At 52.7% G+C, this 19,316-nt stretch overlaps 1 protein-coding gene across 1 annotated transcript in view; it reads right to left on the bottom strand.

Moving 5' to 3' along the window:
- The window catches only part of IQCE (IQ motif containing E), a 44,656-nt gene that overhangs the window by 24,062 nt on the left and 1,278 nt on the right, over positions 1 to 19,316 (bottom strand). The window contains exons 3-11 of the mRNA XM_077758845.1: positions 18,947 to 19,236; positions 13,906 to 13,953; positions 12,546 to 12,591; positions 9,226 to 9,354; positions 8,559 to 8,693; positions 7,610 to 7,680; positions 3,436 to 3,549; positions 3,260 to 3,310; positions 4 to 74 (exon numbers count right to left, since the gene is read on the bottom strand). Of these exons, the coding sequence (XP_077614971.1) occupies positions 4 to 74; positions 3,260 to 3,310; positions 3,436 to 3,549; positions 7,610 to 7,680; positions 8,559 to 8,693; positions 9,226 to 9,354; positions 12,546 to 12,591; positions 13,906 to 13,953; positions 18,947 to 19,236 (955 nt within the window). The remainder of the gene's footprint in view (positions 1 to 3; positions 75 to 3,259; positions 3,311 to 3,435; positions 3,550 to 7,609; positions 7,681 to 8,558; positions 8,694 to 9,225; positions 9,355 to 12,545; positions 12,592 to 13,905; positions 13,954 to 18,946; positions 19,237 to 19,316) is intronic.

The following is a 19,316-nucleotide window of genomic DNA, read 5'->3' as shown; positions in this document are numbered from 1 at the left end:
TACTTGATCATGTGTTCCCTCTCCTTGCACTGCTGCTCCAGCTTGAGGATCCTCTGCTTTAGCCCATTAATGACCTTCCAAGTGAACACCCGCACGTCAAGCTGACTGCTTCCACGTCCACAACCGCTCCCTCCCTCCTGTCCCCAGGCTGGGTTAGGTGTCCCCTGCCAGCTGGTCCTCCCTCACTTAGTCGCTGGCTTCTTCCATAGTCCCTAGGCACAGCGAAGAGAGGGCCCAACTGTCCCACTCTCAATGCAGGGGTGCAGGGCAGGGCAGGGGCAGAGTCTTACCCCCCCGCCCCCATTCCATACTCAGAACAGACAGACGCACGGCCATCACTAGCTACAAAGGACAGCTGTATCTGCAGTACCCCCTAGGGAGCGAGCAGAGCTGATCCTGGAGGCCCGGCACCACCCCGTGGGGCATGGAGGACTGCAGCCTTCATTGTCCCTTCTGTCTGTCAACCTGCCACTCAGGGAGACAGCACCCTTACGTTCCTATGGCCAAACACCTTCTCAGTTGGGTTTTAAACTGATTTTACATTATATTTAGTAATACATGAATACGTCTTCTGGGAAAAAAGTTAAAACACATATCAAACTATGCTCCTCGTCCTTACCCCTCTCAACTAAATATTGTCAACTGAATGTGTTTTCTCTAGACGTCAGGTGGGTGTGTCCCCACTGACATGTCATTCAGTTGTTTGCAGAAATGGCATCCTGCCACCCAGTCAGTAACTTGGATTTTTCATGCCGCACGTGGTCTAGACGGTCCATCCCCGTGGGGCCTCAGTCCTGCGTTATTCTTGCCCCGCTGTCATGCAGTGTGCACACCCTCCACGATCGATGATCTGTAAGTTGCTATTATGATCAAGACTCAGTAGAGATCAGCCCTTCTTGTGCCAAGTGCAGACGTTTCTTGAGGGGAGATGCTCCCCAGCACAAGTGCTCCCCGGCTCAGTGCTCCCCGGTACAATGCTCCCCAGCACGAGTGCTCCCTGACACAATGTTCAATCACAGGATGCAGCAGCTCAGAAGGGCGGTTTGGCAGCGAGTATTAAGGTGGAAACTGCACACACCCACAGATCTAGAATTTCTACTCTCAATCAACTTTCATTACAAAACCCGAGGTGTCTACACGGCTAAGTCAAAGGAGCGTCTGACTCTTGATCCTAGGGTCGTGGGATTGAGACCTGGGTGGGGCTTGGCACTGAGCACAGAGCCTGCTTGGGATTCTCTCTCTCTCTGCCCTTCCCTCACTTGCGCTCTCTCTCAAAAAAAAANAAAAAAAAAAAAAAAAAAAAAAAAAAAACAACCGAAAAAACCCACAGCATCAAAAGAGAAATGCAAAGCCCTTTGTCTAAAGTATGCATTATTTACAAAGTTCTAAGCCCTCACTCAATCACTTAGGCATTTCTGAACACAGCTATACTCATTTATATTCTTAAATTTTTTTTTCTAAAAATGTGTTTTCATGTGGCATTATTCAAATTTTAATGGTTTCTCCTCAATGTTTCCCCCCAAATTGGGCAGCTATAAATATCCTTGTCTGAAAGGCTTTTTATTTTGGAGTCTTTCCCTGAGACACAGCCTGAAAGAGAGTGGTACTGGGCAAACGGAAGGCACAATTTCACAGGCCATTCCTCTGCTCGGTCACGCCCACCTCAAACACAGTGTCTCAGCTCTGAGCATGACCGGGTGTTCTCAGCCCTGCTAACACTGGTTTTGATCATTTGTGTTTATCCTGCTGGTTTAAGGCGTGAGGTTTTACTCAAGGTGGCTTAGGACAAGGTCTTCTCTCCAGTATTGACCACTGGACAAACGGAACCACGGCAGATGCCGCCTGGCCTGCGTGGTGCTTGCAGATCCACTACAAACCCAATTTGGGCAAATCTCTTAACCTCAGTTTCCGGATTTTAAAAATGGGGCATGAGGGGTGCCTGGATGGCTCAGTCGGTTAGGCATCCGACTTCATCCTTGAGATCATGATCTCATGGTTCGTGGGTTCGAGCCCCACATTGGGGTCTCTGCTGTCAGCACAGTGGCTGCTTTGGATCCTCTCCCTCTCTCGCTGCCCCTCTCCCCCTCACACTCAGTCTCTCCTTCTCTCAAAAAGAAATAAACATGGAAAACAAATTAAAAAAAAAAAACGGGGAGTGAGGGGCGCCTGGGTGGCTCAGTCGGTTTAAGCGTCCAACTTCAGCTCAGGTCATGATCTCAGTTCGTGGGTTTGAGCCCTGCATCAGGCTCTGTGCTGACAGCTCAGAGCCTGGAGCCTGTTTCAGATTCTGTGTCTCCCTCTGTCTCTGACCCTCCCCTGCTCACACTGTCTCTCTCTGAAATAAATTTAAAAAAATTTTTTTAATTTAAAAAATAAAAATAAAAACAGGGAGTGAGTCCCTATCACAAAAAATCCAATAAGATTATGTACAACTGTTCAATGTCTAAGAGTTGCTGTTAATCTAAAACCGATGTTCGTGTGGAAACACTCCGATTCGTCCTCCCTCTGTGAACAGGGCCGGGGTTAACCGTGTGCAGGGCGCTGACCATGTGCTTTCTGTACAGGTGCGCCTGGGCTTGTGCGTCGTATGGACCCATGTCCTTCCACTCCTGTCGTATTGATCCGGCTCCCCCACAGCCCCATGTGGTTTTGTTGCAAACCTTATGTCATCAAACCCAATAATCACACCATTGACGTGACTTAATTCCTTGGCTTGAATAATCTCAAAATTGCATCCCTTCCAGTTCTCTTTTTGCATTTCATCTTTTGTCAGGAAGAGTGCTTCCTTGACTCAGGAGGCTTATCGTGGTACATTTTCCACCTGCGCAGTTTACGGCCGCAGCGCTGAGTGCAGAAGGGTCCCAATGCCCGGCACCTTGCTTCACCCGCCACCTTCATGTCATGCGGCCCCGTGGCAGAGCTGGTGTGTGTGCTAATAAGCCGAAGGCTTTATCCTAGTCCAAACTTGCTTCCTCAGCGTCTCTGGTTCAGTGTGCTAGACCGTGACCGCTTCTCCACTGGGCACCTTCTGCCCTGCGCGGCCTGTGCAGCCTCCCCTCACGCCCCCCAGCAGTGCCCACAGCGTCTTCTGTGAACCCTCCGGCTCCGTGGATGGTGCTCTTAGGGACTCTTGGGCCCTGACTCCCTGTCACTCGTCTTGCACGACTGCGTTAGAGGAAAGGCGTCCCTCAACTCTGGGCTGTTCTGAGATTCAGATTTCCGCGGGAAGGTTATCGGTCCTGCTGGAGACGGTACTCACCCAGCCAGCGTCGGGCCTTTTCTCTGCCAGAGTCCGAACAAAATCCGGGCCCTGTGGTAAGCAGATGGAGACATGAAGACATGGGCTGGCGGCCTCTCCCCACTGCAGCCTGAGGAGTGGAGCCTGCGCCGTCCCTGCCCGTGGCCGGGCGCTGCCACTGCGGGGCCACAACTCACTCGGGATGTGTCTAAGAGCTGCTCGATCTGCCGGTCCTTCCTGCTGTTTTCCTCCTCTAGGCGCCGGAGCTTTGTCCTCATGACATCCACATCGCTTTTCTGCATGTGCAGGGACTGGGAGGAGACAGAAGCACACACACACCCCCGTGCACATGCGTGCACACGACCATCCAGGTGAAACACCAGACGGAGCAGACCTTGTAAGGTGGCCCAGTTCCCGGTCAGGGTGCCGTGTGCAGCGCGGCGGGGAGGGAGGCAGATGGTGCCCAGGGAACAGGGGAGACCATCCCACGCGACTAGGAATGCCCCCTCCCTAAAAGGCACCTCTAGACAGAAATGCTGCTCTGCAAATCCACACTTCTGGAAAGTGCTATCTTCCACGGCCACCTGAGGGAGCCCACATCCCTCACAGCACGTGCCACCAAAATTCATCCAAGGCTATCGTCCACCTAAAACTCCTGACCTCAGTTTGGGCTCTGGGGGTGAGCGCGGTGGCCCTGCCAGTTCCCACCAGTCTGCCGTGAACACAGCGGGTAGCCTGGGGGGATGTTTTTTCACGGAACTAAATCGATTCAATTCCACAACTGCCCTCTCTTTAGAAATCTCTCCTCCCTCCTATTTTGGGCTTCGGTCGTCCCTTTTAGGAAATGGTGATGGTAAGGGATTTTTAATTTTTGTTTCCATGTCCTCACTTGAAAAAGCCTTCTCCCAGTCCATGAAACCGCAAGGCCTAGAGAGTAAGAGGCTTGGACGCGCTCACAAGCCCACGCAGGGTAGCCAGGGCACTTAACCATCAGCATCAGCCTGCATCTGAACTCACCAGTTATCCTGAAATGCCCTTCTCCTTCCGGGACTCATGGGGTGTGGGAGAGAGACAGTGCCCGAATGAACCCAGCCTCCACCCCCAGCAAGCTGACTCGCTGTGTGCACTGCACGGAGGCCTGGCAGGGCAGCGCGGGCCCGACCGCCACATTGTTCTGGGAGACGAGGGGCCCTGGCACTCGCTGAGTGTTTCATGAGTAAGTAAGTTCATGCAAGGCTGTTGAGAAGAAGATATCTAATTATGGGAATTCTGCTTCCGGAAACAGGGTACACTCACTGTTCCCTATGCCTGCAGCCATGCACACTGTATGTAAGACAACGTATGAAGGTGCAAAAGGGTGGACAGAAGACAGGCGAGGCGGGGGCTCAGAGCCCATTTTCCTGCTGCCTCACATGTCCTAGACCGAGTGTGGGGGAAGCCAGCAGCCTGGACAAGCCCACAGGCGCAGACAGGGCAGGGGCAGCCTAGCCAGGCAGAGAGTGCACAGGAGGTAACTGCTCCCCACAGGTAGACACTGCAGAACGCAGCGTGCCTCACCCCTGCTGGTGAAGGCTGTGGGGGGAGCTAAGCCCCCACACCTGCCAGGCTGTAGTGAGGTACCCTGCCCGCTCCTTGCAGGGGGTTCTGGTGGGGGGAGAGCGGTGGTCAGAAGAGGCCTGCTGGAAGTCAGGACTTGCACTTCCAGGGGTAATGAGGCCACACACACAATAAGATGGAAGACTTACACCCTACCTACCAAAAATTACATTAAATATAAATGATCTAAACAAACCAACTAGGAGACAGAAAGTGGCACAGCAGATTAAAAAACATGCCCAACCATATGCTGCCTACAAGAAACTCGTTTTAACATGATGTGATAGGAGGTCGAATAAAAGGATGGGAAGACAGATGCTATCGAAGCACTAACTGAGGAGTGCAGCAGCGCTGGTATTAGTACCAGACAGAGCAGACTCGGGGAACAGAAATGACACAGTGACAGTGACTCTAAAGGTTAGACATGTGACTAAACAGGTGGAGCTCCTGCCACAGGGGGGCCTTCAACACCCTTCTCTCAGCAACGAGAGAGCAGCCAGACAGCCCGCAAGGGTGCCAGGGGATCCCCCCTCCGCACCCGGGCTGCCTGCCGTCACACTCCAGGCCACCCAGAAGCAGGGTGCGAGCTCTCTTCCAGTGCCTGTGGCTGCACAGCCAACCTTCATGCACTCAGAAGTGAGATGACACAGTGCGTGTTCCACAGCCACACTGTGGGCCAAACTACACGTCAGCAATGAAGACATCAGGAAGATCTCCAAACTCAGAAACTTAACGGCCAATCCCAAATAATTGTAGACCAAAGGGTCTTAAGGGAAATAGCACTCAAAACACAGCATCTCAGACTTTTCAAGACACGGCTGCTGTGGGGCTGAGTGGAGTGCGGGCTATCCTGGCAGGGTCCCACAGCATGACGCTGAGTGGAAAAAGCCAATCTCAAGAGGTCACATGCTGTATAATTCCATGTATGGAACATTACAGGATGCCAGAATTACAGAGATGGGCAGAACAGTCAGTGGCCGCCAGGACTCAGGGATGGCGAACAGGGTGGGAGGTGGGTATGACCACGAAAGGCAGCTGGACGGGCAGCCTGGTGGCGTGGGGCAGCGTGTGTGTTGACTGCAGTGGCAGGGACATGGGTACACACACACACACACAGCAACACGGCGTGGAACCAGACACGTGCACTGTGTCCACATCTGTGTCCTGGTTTCGACAGCGCGTTGACCGCTGTGGGAGGCAGGTGCAGGGGACCCGCCGTGCCATCTCGGCCACTCCCCAGGACGCTCTGCACCTGTGGCATCTCACGGAGTGCCGGCACAGAAGCACTCACTCAGGCACTGTGCTGACTCACAGCCACTGCATGAAACCATGCCTTTATTATCCCCATTTTTCAACAGGAAACTGAGGCATGAGACTTGCCACAGAAAAACAGCTCTGAAGGTCAAGTTCCCAGAGCGACAGAGTCCTGGAAATGAAGCTCTCCTCCCCCCGCATTTAGAAGCCTCGGCTGATTTTCCTCTAAGTCCATAATGGGAAGTTTGAGTAAAGTTGCTATCATTTTACCCAGGGACATTTCTAGCCCCAAGAAGATTCAAGACTGCTACTGTGGTGGCGGTTCAGAGTTCAAAATAAGGGCTCTCTCACAATAACTCGGATAAACAGCTGTCCAACGTTTGCTTGAAATTCCTAAGGACAGGGAGTGCGGGCGCACCAGCAGCACCTTCGCTGCTGGACAGCTCCCGTGGCTGAGCAATCTCAATCTCTTGATGGCCCCTGACATTGGAGCATCTTATCTGGACCACAGAAGGGCTGTGTCTTGTGCAAGGGGCCTAGGCTGGGTGCTCCTTGGGTAAGATGGTTCGAAGGCTCCTCACCATGGCTGTGCTCGGGGTGTGCTGGCTGCCCACGTCCCATGTAACCTCTGGTGCCCAGGTGGGCCATGGCCCTCCAGATGCGGAGGAAGTGAACCCTGGCTGCTTCTCCAGGGGCACGAGAATGCACATGGACACTAAGAGTGGTGTGGCGGCAGTGGTTCTGGTGAAGGTGATAAGGGTGACGATAATCTATTCCAGCGTAATTTATCCTATAAGGAGTAGGAGGTAGGACAGGACAGTAAAAATAGCCTTGGCCTTGGGAGGCAGGTGGCCTTGGGGGAAATCCTCATTCTGCTACTGGGAGCCATAAGCTCCCTCAGACTCCCATAGAGACCCACTGAGCTAGGGAGCATGGAGCATTTGGTTAGCACCGAAGAGTCACACACGTGGGAGGCAACGATTCCAGTGACACCAGAGGCCCGTCTGATGCCAGATCCCTGAGCAGAGGGACTGTGACGTCAGCCCCGTCTTTCCCATTCTGTGTGCCGGGCTGCTGGAGCAGGGCACAGGTGCTCCTGTGGCAGCCTCTCCTGCCCCAGACACTGGTGGGCCTCCCAGCTTCCAATGACAGGGCTGGAGTTTAAACTCAGGTGCTCCTCGGGGTGCCTGGGGGCTCAGAAGGTTAAGCGTGCAACTCTTGATTTTTGCTCACGTCATGATCTTGAGGTTTGTGAGTTTGAGCGTTGCTTCAGGCTCTGCACTGACAGCGCAGATTCTGCTTGGGATTTTCTCTCTCTGTCTGCCCCTCCCCTGTTGTGCACGCACACGCATTCTCTCTCTCCAAAAATAAGCTTAAAAAAAAAAAACAACTCAGGTGTCCCTCTAGAGCTCATGTTCTTTCCATATGGACACATCTCGGTACTGATCCTGACTTTGCCACCCATCGTTACAGAAGGCTCTTCTGGTCGAAAACCAACAAAGGACAGACAAAAATAACTACCTTCTTCAGCTCAATGATCTCGTCATACATGTCTTCTTTTTCTCTGTAGATAGGGGTCCTGGGAGCATGACCTGGAGGGGGATATGCAAACGTCTGAAAAGGTCACCTGAACAGTAGAAAGAACTCTTGGCTGTAACTTAAGAAAATCCTGGAACTTTGATAAAATTACCCTTTAAAAACAGGAAGGTAAAAAAGAAGAGCAAAAGTATTTCACCATTTTTAGCCTGACTGTGATCCTTACCCCAAACATAAGGAAACCAACACCGACAGCGATTAGAAAGGCAAAGCAGCAGAAAACCGAAACGTGTGAACACATAGCTTACTTGCAGGAGAAGAGAAGAAGGGGGTCAGAAGGAGAAGCGATATGTTTAGATTTTAGATCACAAACAAAGCAAAAAGACAGAGACAAACAAACAGCAGCCCTTCCAACACTGACAGAGAGAGGTGGAGAAGCAGACTCCCATCTCCGTAGCACATGTGATATACTGAGACTGCAATATTTAAGCCCAAAGTAGAACTCAGAGCCAGCGCACGCAGGAAGGGGTCAGCTCAGGGGTCATGGTGACGGGCTCACCATGCTCCCTGCAGAGCCCATGAGGACAGCCATGAGAGCCAGGGAGGAGATGTGGGGAAAGACCGACAGGAGGACGGAGACAGGAGATTTGGGCCTTTCTCTCTGTGCAACTGTTATATTTCTGATACTGTCCATCTGATGATCTCAGCAAGCCTCTGAGTCAGGGGGGCAGGCCTGACTGGAGCCTGGGGGCACGTCACTGTCACGTTGGGAGAGCTACATTCTAGGAGGCAGAATGGACTTGCAGGGTCCCGGCCCTCTCTCCACGCTCTCGCAGGGACAGAGCCGGGACAGGAAGCCCAAAATCTCACACCATCAAACGACAAACCCCGAGCATTCCCGGACTTGTGGCCTCGTCACCATCGACATGCTCACCGTTGCTGGCAGAATGCCTGAGATTGGACCTCTTCACTCTTAAGGCTGCTGCCAGATAGTCGGGAGTTGTGCTGGGGGGGCTGGCCCATGCATGCTCCAAGGTCAGGTCTGACTTCAGGGGCTGGGTCAGACTTCCTGGTTTGAACGTGCATGGATTTAATATGACAGGTACAGACAAACACAACGGAAGGCTTTGCCTCTATGAATCAACCCTCCTGGGCCGGAGAAAGCTTAAGTCAAGCAGCAGATGGTGGCAATCAGTGAAGTGCTGATAAATGTTCAATAACTGGTTCTCAAAACAAAAAAACAAAAAACAAAACAAACAAAAACAATAAAGCCCAGCAGCATTTGCCTATTTCCATGGTATACATTTTCCCACCATGTCCAACGTTAATCTGCCAGTGTGACATCAACCAGCTTACCAAATTCTTAAAAATTTAACAACTTGGGACAAGCCTCCAGGGATAGTGTCACATACGCAAACTGTCAGAAACCACACTTACAGATTCTGTATAGATTATGAGGTTCAGCATCTTTGAGAAGTTGAGAAACAGCGCCATTCAAATAAGTCCTATTACAAACTCGGTCTAAAATCCCCACGCACGATTCCTAAAACTCCTTCAGGACTGGAAAGTCCTCTTGGTTGGAATAACCACGAACCACGTACCTTGCTTCGAGCTTCCCAGCCACAGCTTCTGTGGGGTCAAGGACATTCTGGTACCCAGAGGCACGCTTGCTGCTGTCCTCACAGATCTCCAGGATGCCACTTTCCTCGGTTTAGAGTGATAAGGTGACTCTAAAAAGCCAAGAGATGGTTTCAGGGATGCAAGACCAATGCCTCCCAATGTTTGTGCTTTAAGTGACACAAAATCAGTGCAACAGAATGTTTATAAGGACATTCTTACAAAAGTAAAAATGTACAGTATAGACCTATGTATTACATATTACATAGCTATATTACATAGTTTTATATACATAGGTAGTGTATATTTAAAAAAAATTTTTTTTAATGTTTTTATTTATTTCTGAGAGAAAGACAGCACGAGGAGGGGAGGGTCAGAGAGAGAGGGAGACAGAATCTGAAGCAGGCTCCAGGCTCTGAGCTAGCTGTCAGCTCAGAGACCGACGCGGGGCTCGAACCCACGAACCGTGAGATTGTGACCTGAGCCGAAGTCGGACGCCTAACTGACTGAGCCATCCAGGTGCTGCTATACTTATAATTCTTTTAAAATTTTATTATAAAGATAAAAAGGAAAATTTATCTAAAAATCCAATCATAATTCTACCAATATTTGATGTTTTCAGATACAGGGGTATTGTTACAGTCACATCACGGTGAACACACAGTTCTGTCCTTTATACTTAACACTGAATATTTTTCATTTTGCTGTACAGTGATACTAGCAATACTATCTAGAACTTAACTATGTAAAAAAAAATCTAGAAAAAAATGAGAAAAAATTACCTTTCTAGGTGTTTTTGATTATGTTATCTACACAAGGGAAATGTTTTAAAGTTATTTTTTAATCTGACTTCGTCTCGTTAATTACTTAAAATAAGACAAGTTTAGGCAAGCACTCAATTATTCATAAAACATAAGTAGCAAAGAAATTTTGCTTTCTTTGCTTATAAGTAGCAAAGAAATTCAGGACTTCCTATAGTAAGACTTGAAAACCTAAGGCTATTGTATTTAATTTTTTAAAAATCTCTAAGTTTTCTCCATGGCTTCAAAATTATGGGAAATTTCTCATTATAATTTGGGATGAGAAAATAGATGTGTTAGACCTGGACTCATTTTCCCTCAGCAGGACCACAGCTTTCCGCGCTTGAAGGCCTTCCAAAGTCTGTCCATTTAAGTGCTCCCTTAGGAAGTAAGCTGGCCATCAGGGAAAAGCGCTCCCAGTCACACTTCCCTCCCTGGCCCACGTGAGGGATCAGCGGCTAGTAAGGATCCCTCGGGAAACACGCACGCACACGGACAGAGGCGGGAAGGCAGAAGGAAATCGGAGTCGGGAGATATGCATGAGCATCAAAGCCCTGGGCCCCAGAACCTGGCCAGGCACTAAAGAACAACACCTGTTAAGTGAATGGGACACACAGTGGCCGCTGTCCCAGCCCAGAAAACCAAACAGAAGCATACCTGCTGAACTGGGGTCCCGCAGGCCGCTTGCTACAGGAGTGGAGATGGCTCACCCAGTGTGAGAGGGCTGAGCCAGGCCAGGGAAGGGGGCGCCAGAGTGCTGGGGAGAGGACCCCATAGATCGGGGGAGGGGTGGGGGTGGCCTGGACTCCCAGCATGGGCTGTGGGGAGAAAGCGCTAGGGGAAGCAGGGCTGAGGTTCAGCACCCCTCAACTTCTTGATGCTTCTGGGGCTCTCACAACTGTATGATTACTATTTGAAACACTTGAAATGCTGACAGTCAGTAAAAATAATTAAAGATGTTCTTGTATTTACCTTAGGTGCCTTGTAACCAAAGAGGACTTAAAACAAAGTGGTTCTAAAAGAAGGAACATCAATACCTGCCGTTCACAACAATTCTCCATTCCCCCACAGAAGAACAGGAAGGGCATCAAAAATTCAAACTGATAGATTCTTCCTTTCATTTTTTGCTTTTTGGAGGGAGCACAGAGAGTGGGAGGGAGTGAGAGAATCCCAAGCAGGCTCTGCCCTGGTAGCGGGGCTCGATCATGACTTGAGCCAAAATCAAGAGTCGGACGCTCAACCGACTCAGCCACCCAAACACCCTGAAAGATTCTTTCTTTCTAATGTTTATATTTATTTGTAATATAAAGCAGGCTTTCTTTTCTTTGCCGGAATTTATCTTTCTAATTATGTTCTTCTTGGGCTAATAGGAAAGTCCATGCATATTCTCTGAGTGCGTAGCACACACAGCACAGGAGATGTCTGAGATAGACACATATGTAAGAAACGCACGTACACGTATAACGAAGTCAGAGATGGCCACAGGTTTCTGGGTAACAAAAGGAAGCCAACCCAGGATTTAAGCTCTGCCTAAGCGTAAAACTCACACGTGGTTCTCTGTGCACTAGCACAACGTCAGCACGGCCCAGACGAAGAGCGGCCTGGCTGGCTGTCTGGAATAAGACCCCATCCACCACGACCAAATGCGTATGCCCCCACGGTCACGGGCTGAAAGCTAACCCCTGACGTGATGGCGTTAGGGAGTGAGGCCCGCGGGAGATGATCAGGTCATGAGTGGGGCCTCCATGATGGGGTCAGGGTCCCTATACAAGGGACCCCACAGAGCTCCCTCTCCCTTCCCCCATGTGAGGTACAACCAGGCCACAGCCGCCCACAACCTGGAAGAGGCCTCACCACAACCACTGGCTTGCACCCACCCCAGCCTTGGATTGGGCCTCCAGGACTGTCGGAAGGAAATGTCCATTATTGAGAAGGCGCGCAGCCTTCTACTCCGTGGTTGGGGCAGAGGAACATGCATCGCTGCAACATCGTCCCCTCCAGGCCACCGCCTGCACAATCACGGCCAAGGGCGGGGTCTCCTGCTGAGGATGGGGGACTCAGAACCTGCCCAAAGATGCAGCAGGTCGAGCCCGTGGGAGACCACTCCCCCTGCTCAGCACAGCGCCCACAGCGGCTTTGACTCAGTTCCGAGGGGACGAGGCCCTCTGGCCATGGCAGCATCCTGAAGACACAAGCGGATTCAGCGGGGGTGGGGAAGAAGCCCAGGAGGCCAGAGCACTGCGTCTGCAGGAGGCGCCTGGGACAGCAGCCAATCCTCCCACAAGGGCCGCGACAGAAGGTGGGGACCCCAAGAGTGCCGGCTCCCAAGACCCCAACACAAAATGGAGCCAGGTGGTAGAAGTGTCACTTCTTGATAACCTCAAGTGTCCGAAGAAAACATGCTCCATCATTCTCCCAAGACACCAGGGAAGCACAGCTTCTAGAAACCTTTCTCTGGGCTGAACTGCAGAAATCTGAGGTATGAAGGGCCTGGCCATACTTACTTGGTGATGTGGGTGGAGGTTTGTGGGAACTTTTCCTTTTTGCTTTCTGAAAGAAAGAAGAAACGATGTAAAGCATGTTGAGCCTTCTCGAGCAGCCCAATGGCCCCAATCACGGAGCATTAGGATGGGTCGGAGCAGGTGCAAGGGCAGCGAGAGGAGGTTGACTCAGCAGAGACGTGAGTGAAGTCTGAGCCCAGGAAGAAACACCCAGCCCAGCACAGTGACCCGGGAAAGCGTGGTCAGGGCGGTGCTCTTAGTACTCCGGGTGCCCGGGAGCCCTCGGGATGCTACCTAAGAGCACACTGAAGATACATGCAAACAGCCTGTGTTCAAGCACCCGACCGTCCTCAAGCCAGTGCCTGCAGCACCAGGCTGACTCAGGAGGAATAAGGCACGTGCAAACCCCACAGTGTTGGGGGGGAGGTCCCACACAGCACGGGGGCCCTGTCGGAACACCATCCCCCAGGGCAACCCCGATGCCAGCTGCAGAACTGGGCACAGCCGGGCTCCCCTGCCTGCTGTCACGTGCCCAGGGAGAGGACACACCTCATCGGTTTCCTCCTAGACCAAGGATCCCCCTTCCCTCCCTTCCAGCAGAAGCCATGTGAGGTTTCCCTGGGAGACGAGCTGGATCCCTGCTTCTCCGGCAGCATCTAGGGCCCACGGCCTCAGTGGTGCTGAAGGAAAGCCCCTAATCTGCAGAGGTGTCTCACTGCAGATAGCGGGCCTGTGATGCTCCCCCTCAAGTGCACAGACCGAGGTGGAAGGGAGATGAGCTGGTGCCACGTGCCCTCAGAGCCACGTGCCAAGGCTCGTTGATGACTCCGCCTGCTGGACACAGGCACCGTGTGCTTTTCTTTGGTGGCCGTGAAGCTGGCACCCAGCGGGGCTTCCCAGACAGACCAGGTGGGTAGGGCTGAGGGCTGCTCTCCTTTGGGACCCCTGCTAGCCACTCTCCCCTTTGGCCACTCCCAGCATCCCAGGGAGCCCAGGGTCATCGTGCCAGGACATTAGGCAGCACCAGGGTTGTGGCTGCCAAAGGGTCTCCTTTCTCCTGCCCAGAACCCTCTCCCTACCCTCACGTGACTCCAAAACCAATATGCAGGATGGGAGCTTAGAATCTGCCTCAAATACACTCTGCTCACAACTAACTCCTGAATACAAGTTTTAAAATTATAATCACAACCAAGGGCTACTTACACTGACCAAGGGCTCAAAGCTCTTCCAGCTCTGAGTAGCGCCTGGAGTTTGTATTCTAGCTCTAAACGCAACATTTGTGGGGAAAGACCCGCGGCGTGTGGTTGGGCAAGATAATCAGCACTGGGGTGAGTGGCTGCCCTCTGCCCCTGATCACACTCACCGTCTCAAAGTCAGAGTCAAAGGTAATTGCGGACAGACTGTCATCTCCCTGGAAGAAGAGATGCAAACAATGAAATTTTAGGACACCTGCCTGGCCCCCCACAGTCACACGTACAAAGTGAGAAGAGCCCATCCACGGCTACTGAGGCAGTGACTCCAGAAACCTTCTCAGAGTAAGCTCAGAGCATACAAAGTGGGCAGGAGTCAGCCCGATCGGTCGCAGCAGAAAGAATGGTGGCAGACAATGGCAGACGTAACACAAAGCTCCACCCGCTGGGGCTGCCTTGCGTCTGTCTGTCTAGCAGCGCCATGTCCACGGGTCTGCTATGTACTGTTGATAAAGAGACTGTTTTGGAGAAAGGGAACGCGCTTCACATTCTTACTCATCTTCACATCAAGGCACGAGGGACCTGGGACTGGACCCTGACAGGAATAAGTCAAAGTCCCTTGAAAACACGTGCATTAATACATGCGTTACTTGGACTCAGAAGGCTTCCTGCCCTGGCCCCGGGGGGTAAACTAAAACTTGTGCCTCCTCATTTCAGTATCGGGATGTCGTTTCCCGAGAGAAGACTCTGTGTTAACTCACTTAGTCTAAAAAAGAGAAAGGAGGAACAAACATTAAGTCCGTAAATGTCTGCTGGGTGGTGTGTTGTTGATTTGCGGCGAGGATGCCGGGAGTCAGGAACTGACGCCCATCGCCCGTCCTGGGAGCTGACAATACCACATGTGGCTGGTGAGCGTGTCTCAGCGAGCCGTGGGTGAGGCTGAAGCCACATGGTGTCGTTGTGGGACTCTGCCACCTTCTGAAAAGCACAAATATGGTCTGAGCCATATGGTCATAGTATAAGCACTTTAAGGAACAATTCTGCCAGCAGCTCGATGTTCCACTGTAAACATGGCTGTGCCGGGGTGGGGTGGGGTGGTGGGAAGCAGGTGAGGTATCACTGTCAGGACAGGTCAGCCCTCCAGCCCGGAGATCTTAAACGCAGTGTCCGGACTAAAGGTGCGGTGTGACTTGATGTGGGACCAGGGGAAGGTAGTGTGCCCCAAATGAACAGAATCTTTTATCAGCCACTGACTTAGATTTTCTATGTCACTTAACAAGTGGTGTTGTCAGGCACAAAGAGCACCTGACCATCACACAGCGTCTTCCGTGAGCAAAGTGTGCGAAAATGACGCGCCACATTTAGGAAGGCGAGGCAGCGGGTCCAATGTACAGACCCCATGCCAGGTCAGAGGAGACACGGTGGCATTTGCGCCATGGCATTGCGAAGCACACGGCGAGTGTGGACCCGCTGGAAACCGCAGAGAGGAGTAGTGACAACTTTCTCTTGTGGACACTCATCATGATTTTGTGAACAAAATCCTGAAAACTGTTTAATGACCTGAAGGCTCAGCTCCCCGTGTGGTGAACAAGACCAAGTCATCTGTCTCCCACAGGCGGCTCACCCACCCACCGTGCCTTCTCCCCAGCAGTCCTGCCTGGACCGGGACCGCAGAGCCGTCCCAGGCCCACCCCTTCAGGCCAGAGAAGACAGACCACAGACGGCATCAAAAATGATGAACACGGTGATGCCCCTGAGCACGATCTGAGCTGCCAACACTTCTGTGCCAGAAGTTCCCTGGGCATCGGGAGCCCGGGGCAGCCGCAGGCAGGCAGGCGGAGGGCCCTGCAGGGCCCAGAGCAGCATTGCGCCTCCATGCGGGCCGTTGGTCACGCCACTGACCCCGTGCATACCAGCCTCCTTGGCAAACAATGACACGTTCCTCTACAGGATTTTTAAAAGCACTGACTAAACACCGGGAAAAAAGAGCGTGTCTAGAAGGAGACGGAGGAGCCCACTGGGGTTCAGTATGCGGCATCAGCGGGGAAGGGATGCATTACCTAGGGGGGGTCTTCCAGAATGGGGGCAAGGAGCTCGGGTGACTTTCTCCTCCGCAAACAACCATTTAAGTTGTCATAAAACAATCAGTCCTTTAGGTTTCTGGAAATTGACCTAAGGGCATAGAGCAGTGGAGAAGATTCATTCAAGAAAATCTCCTAAATCTGGGGAAGAACAGTGGAAGTCCGGGCCATCCCTTGCCACCCGCCCCCGCCGGCTCTGTCCCATAGGGACTACTCCAGAGAGACGGGCTCTAGGTGGTGCAGGCGAGGTAGTGGTGAATGGTGGGGGGGATTCCCCTGCGCCCAGAAGTAGGGTGGAAGCCCAACCCCAGGAGCAGCAGGCTAAGAATTCTAGGTCCCCCATGCCCTCACCCCAGCTTGCTTGTAGGGCAGAGGTTCCACACAGGGAGGGTCAGGCCCCTTCCCCCGGCCCCTCAGAGCAGGACTGTCACTCCAGGAGACCGTCCCTGCTGTCGGCTCCATCCCTGCTGTCGGCTCCGTGCAGTAGCACAGGGGACTGGCTGTGTTTGTAGTGCATAGTGGAGAATCCCAATGCCCCCCTGATTCTAATGCCAAGTCGAAGACAAGGGTGACGTGGTGGGGAGCCATGACCAAGCCCTCCTGGCTCTGTGATTGCAGCAGCAGGAAGCTAACCTGAAGAACAACCAGAAGTTTAACAGAGCCCAGAAGAGCCTTCCTGGGACCACAGTCGACCTTGAGGGCCAGGGAGGCTGCCTGCAGGCGCTAGACTGCATGCACGCAGCAGCTGGCTTCAGCAGGGCTTGGGAATGCTCCCCACACCGCACCTAGATCGACCACTGGCTGAACGCAACCTCGAAGTCGACACAGGCTGAGCAAGAACCTGCTCGGACACAAGAGCTGTTCCCAGGGAGCCGGGTAGCGGCGCAATCACGCATCTCCCTAAGTCCGGAGGGCTGTGTGTGTGTCGAAGGCTGCCCACGCAGCAGGGACGGAGAGGAGCAATGCAAGCTACCAGTCCCTGCCTGCTGGTGGGCAAAACTGTGAAGTCCTGCATTGTGCCAGCAGCCTCCAAGCCACACGCGCACACATGCACATATGCACGCACCGCACACACGCATGCACACACAGTGTGACAGGCCAAGGGGCTGACCCACAGCCTTTGATCAAAAAATGGCTTCTGTTGGCCCAAGAGTGACCCTTAGGCAGTTAAGCAAAGAGACGCAAACAAGACAAACCTGCAGGGAATCAGAGGCTGCAGTGTGGGGACACTGACTTCAGAGTTAGTCCCGCCAAGTCACTTGCCAAAGCCGAACCGCAAACAAACACAAGTCCCATGGGGAGGGGGGATCACGACCCAGAGTTGCTGTAACATTCTATCTAAATGTCTAGCTTCCAACAGGAAACCAGGAGACACCCAGAGAAACAGCAAAGTGTGAGCGTTCTAAGGGAAAAAAGCAACGGAAACTTTTGAAGGAGCCCAGATGATGGACTTAGCAAAGACTTCAGAGCACCCATTCTAAATAAGTTCAAGCCATGTTGCTGTGAGGCTGCAGAATGATCTGGGAGGCAGATGAGCACAGGGGTTGTGAGGGACAGGTCGGGGGCAGGGCTGGAGGGAGAGGAGATATGAGGTCTGGCCAGGGGGCTGATAAAGAACCTTACCCATCGTAAATGTCTAATAAATGCCCTTATTGTCTTGTTCTAGAAACCGTGAGCTCTTTTTACAAGTGTTGGCTCTTAAGTCACCAGTGGCCCCACTCAGGCTCCACAGCATCCCTGTGGCTCTGTACTGTGGTCAGCGGGGCCGCTTACAGCCACTGCACGGTGGGCCCCCTGGCACACAGGAAGCACTCTGTGAAGTTCAGGAGGAAGCCCAGAGGCAGCTCTCTTCCCAGGAACTTGGAAGATTGGACAGAATGGACAGTGCCTGCTCTCAAGAGGTTCCTGTCTACCTTAGAACAGATGCAAGCTAGCGGAAAAGCCACAGGTTAGCCTGGACCAGGGGTGTCTCCTGGACCTGGAGAGAGCTTTACAACAATTCCCCCACGAGACCGGACTCCTTGAGACCAAGGCACCAAGAGCCTCACATGTAAGGGGCTTAAATATTTCTATGTGTGAGGATGTTTATAGTAGCACTGTTTCTCAGAGCAAAACAGTGACAAGAGAGTGAAAGCAGGGAAATGGATGAATAAAATAAAGGTGACCACAGGTTAGACTTTTTCAAATCAGGCTCCCGAAAACCTGTGGCTGTGGGAAAACGCTAGCAACAAATTAAATGGTAAAGGTTACAAAGCAAGTTAAATATGGTCTCGATTTTTTTTTTTCAAAGGTGCGTGGGAAAAGATGCATCCCAAAAATATTGGAAGGAAATATACCAAACATTGATGAGGTCTTGTGCAGGTAAAGGGACTTTCTAAGTTTTCTCTAATGGTCATGAGTTTTACAATCATGACATAAGAAGTCACTTTCTAAAGATGAAGGGGCAGTAACTGAGTCCAGTGTAGGTGGGCCGGCCTTCCAGATGAGGCAGGACTCACTGCCTGGAGGGACACCCGGGCAAGCTCAGTCTCTCCCAGGGCCCAGCAGCACTGAGCCTCAGCCCTCACTGTACAGCCCGGCTGAGCGCTGGCCTCTCAGTGAGAAGGAAGCCAAGTGAGCAAAATTCCGTCTGTCTGGAGCCCTCCAGAGGCTTCTCACCCTCCCTACAATAAAATCCAAACTCCCTGCATGGCCTGCATGGCTCCCGCGGCCAGGCTGGTGCCCACCTTCCACACACACCCCTTTTCCCCAGGAGGTCCCAGCAAGCTTTCTTTTTAGGCTCTGCAACACACCCCACTCTCCCACCTCAGGACCTTAGTACACGCTGGCCCCACCTCTCTCAGGTCTTTACCAGCCTGCCTCCTTCTCGTCCTCATCCAGGGTGTTCTCAGAGCGGCTGCTCCAGGCATCCCATCTAAGGCAGCCCTCTGCAACCCACCTCCATCACGTGGGGCCTGTTTTACTTTCCCCACAGCTCAGTCTCTGAAATGATCTTGGCGCTCTTTTTCCTGCCTTCTTCTCCCCCTACGGGAATGCCACTTATCACCCACGTGGATGTCTCCCCTCCCAGCGGGTAGTGGGCGCACGGGAAACACTTGGGAAAGGCACGAGCTGACAGCACGCTTGCCCTCACCCAAAGGAGTAAACTTGGAGACGCCTCCCCCCCGCGGAAGCCTTCTCTGATCAGCGCTGGGCAGGGAACTGTTGTTGGCGCAGTAGTTTTTCGCCCTGCACACCCGGACGGCTCAGGCCGGCCGCTGCCCCCCGTCCCGGAGGCACGGGTGGGCCAGCACTTTCGCAGTATGCTCCGTTGCCCCGCGGGCCGCGGTAGCAGGTTCAGCACAGGCCAGGGCCTCGAAGGCACCGAGCGGCGAGGGCGCGGCGTCCGGGTGGGCTTCCTGGAAGCGGCGGCCCGTGCACGGGCTGGCGGGGTCTAGGGTCGGCTGGAGGCTGGGTGAGGGGCGGCGACGCCCGGCCGGCGGCACGCGGGCGGGGGCCGGAGG

The sequence above is a fragment of the Crocuta crocuta genome, unplaced genomic scaffold, assembly GCF_008692635.1.
Source record: "Crocuta crocuta isolate KB4526 unplaced genomic scaffold, BGI_CrCroc_1.0 scaffold273, whole genome shotgun sequence".
In the NCBI taxonomy this organism is placed as follows: Eukaryota; Metazoa; Chordata; class Mammalia; order Carnivora; family Hyaenidae; genus Crocuta; species Crocuta crocuta.
This window is presented reverse-complemented; position numbering and strand designations above follow the sequence as displayed.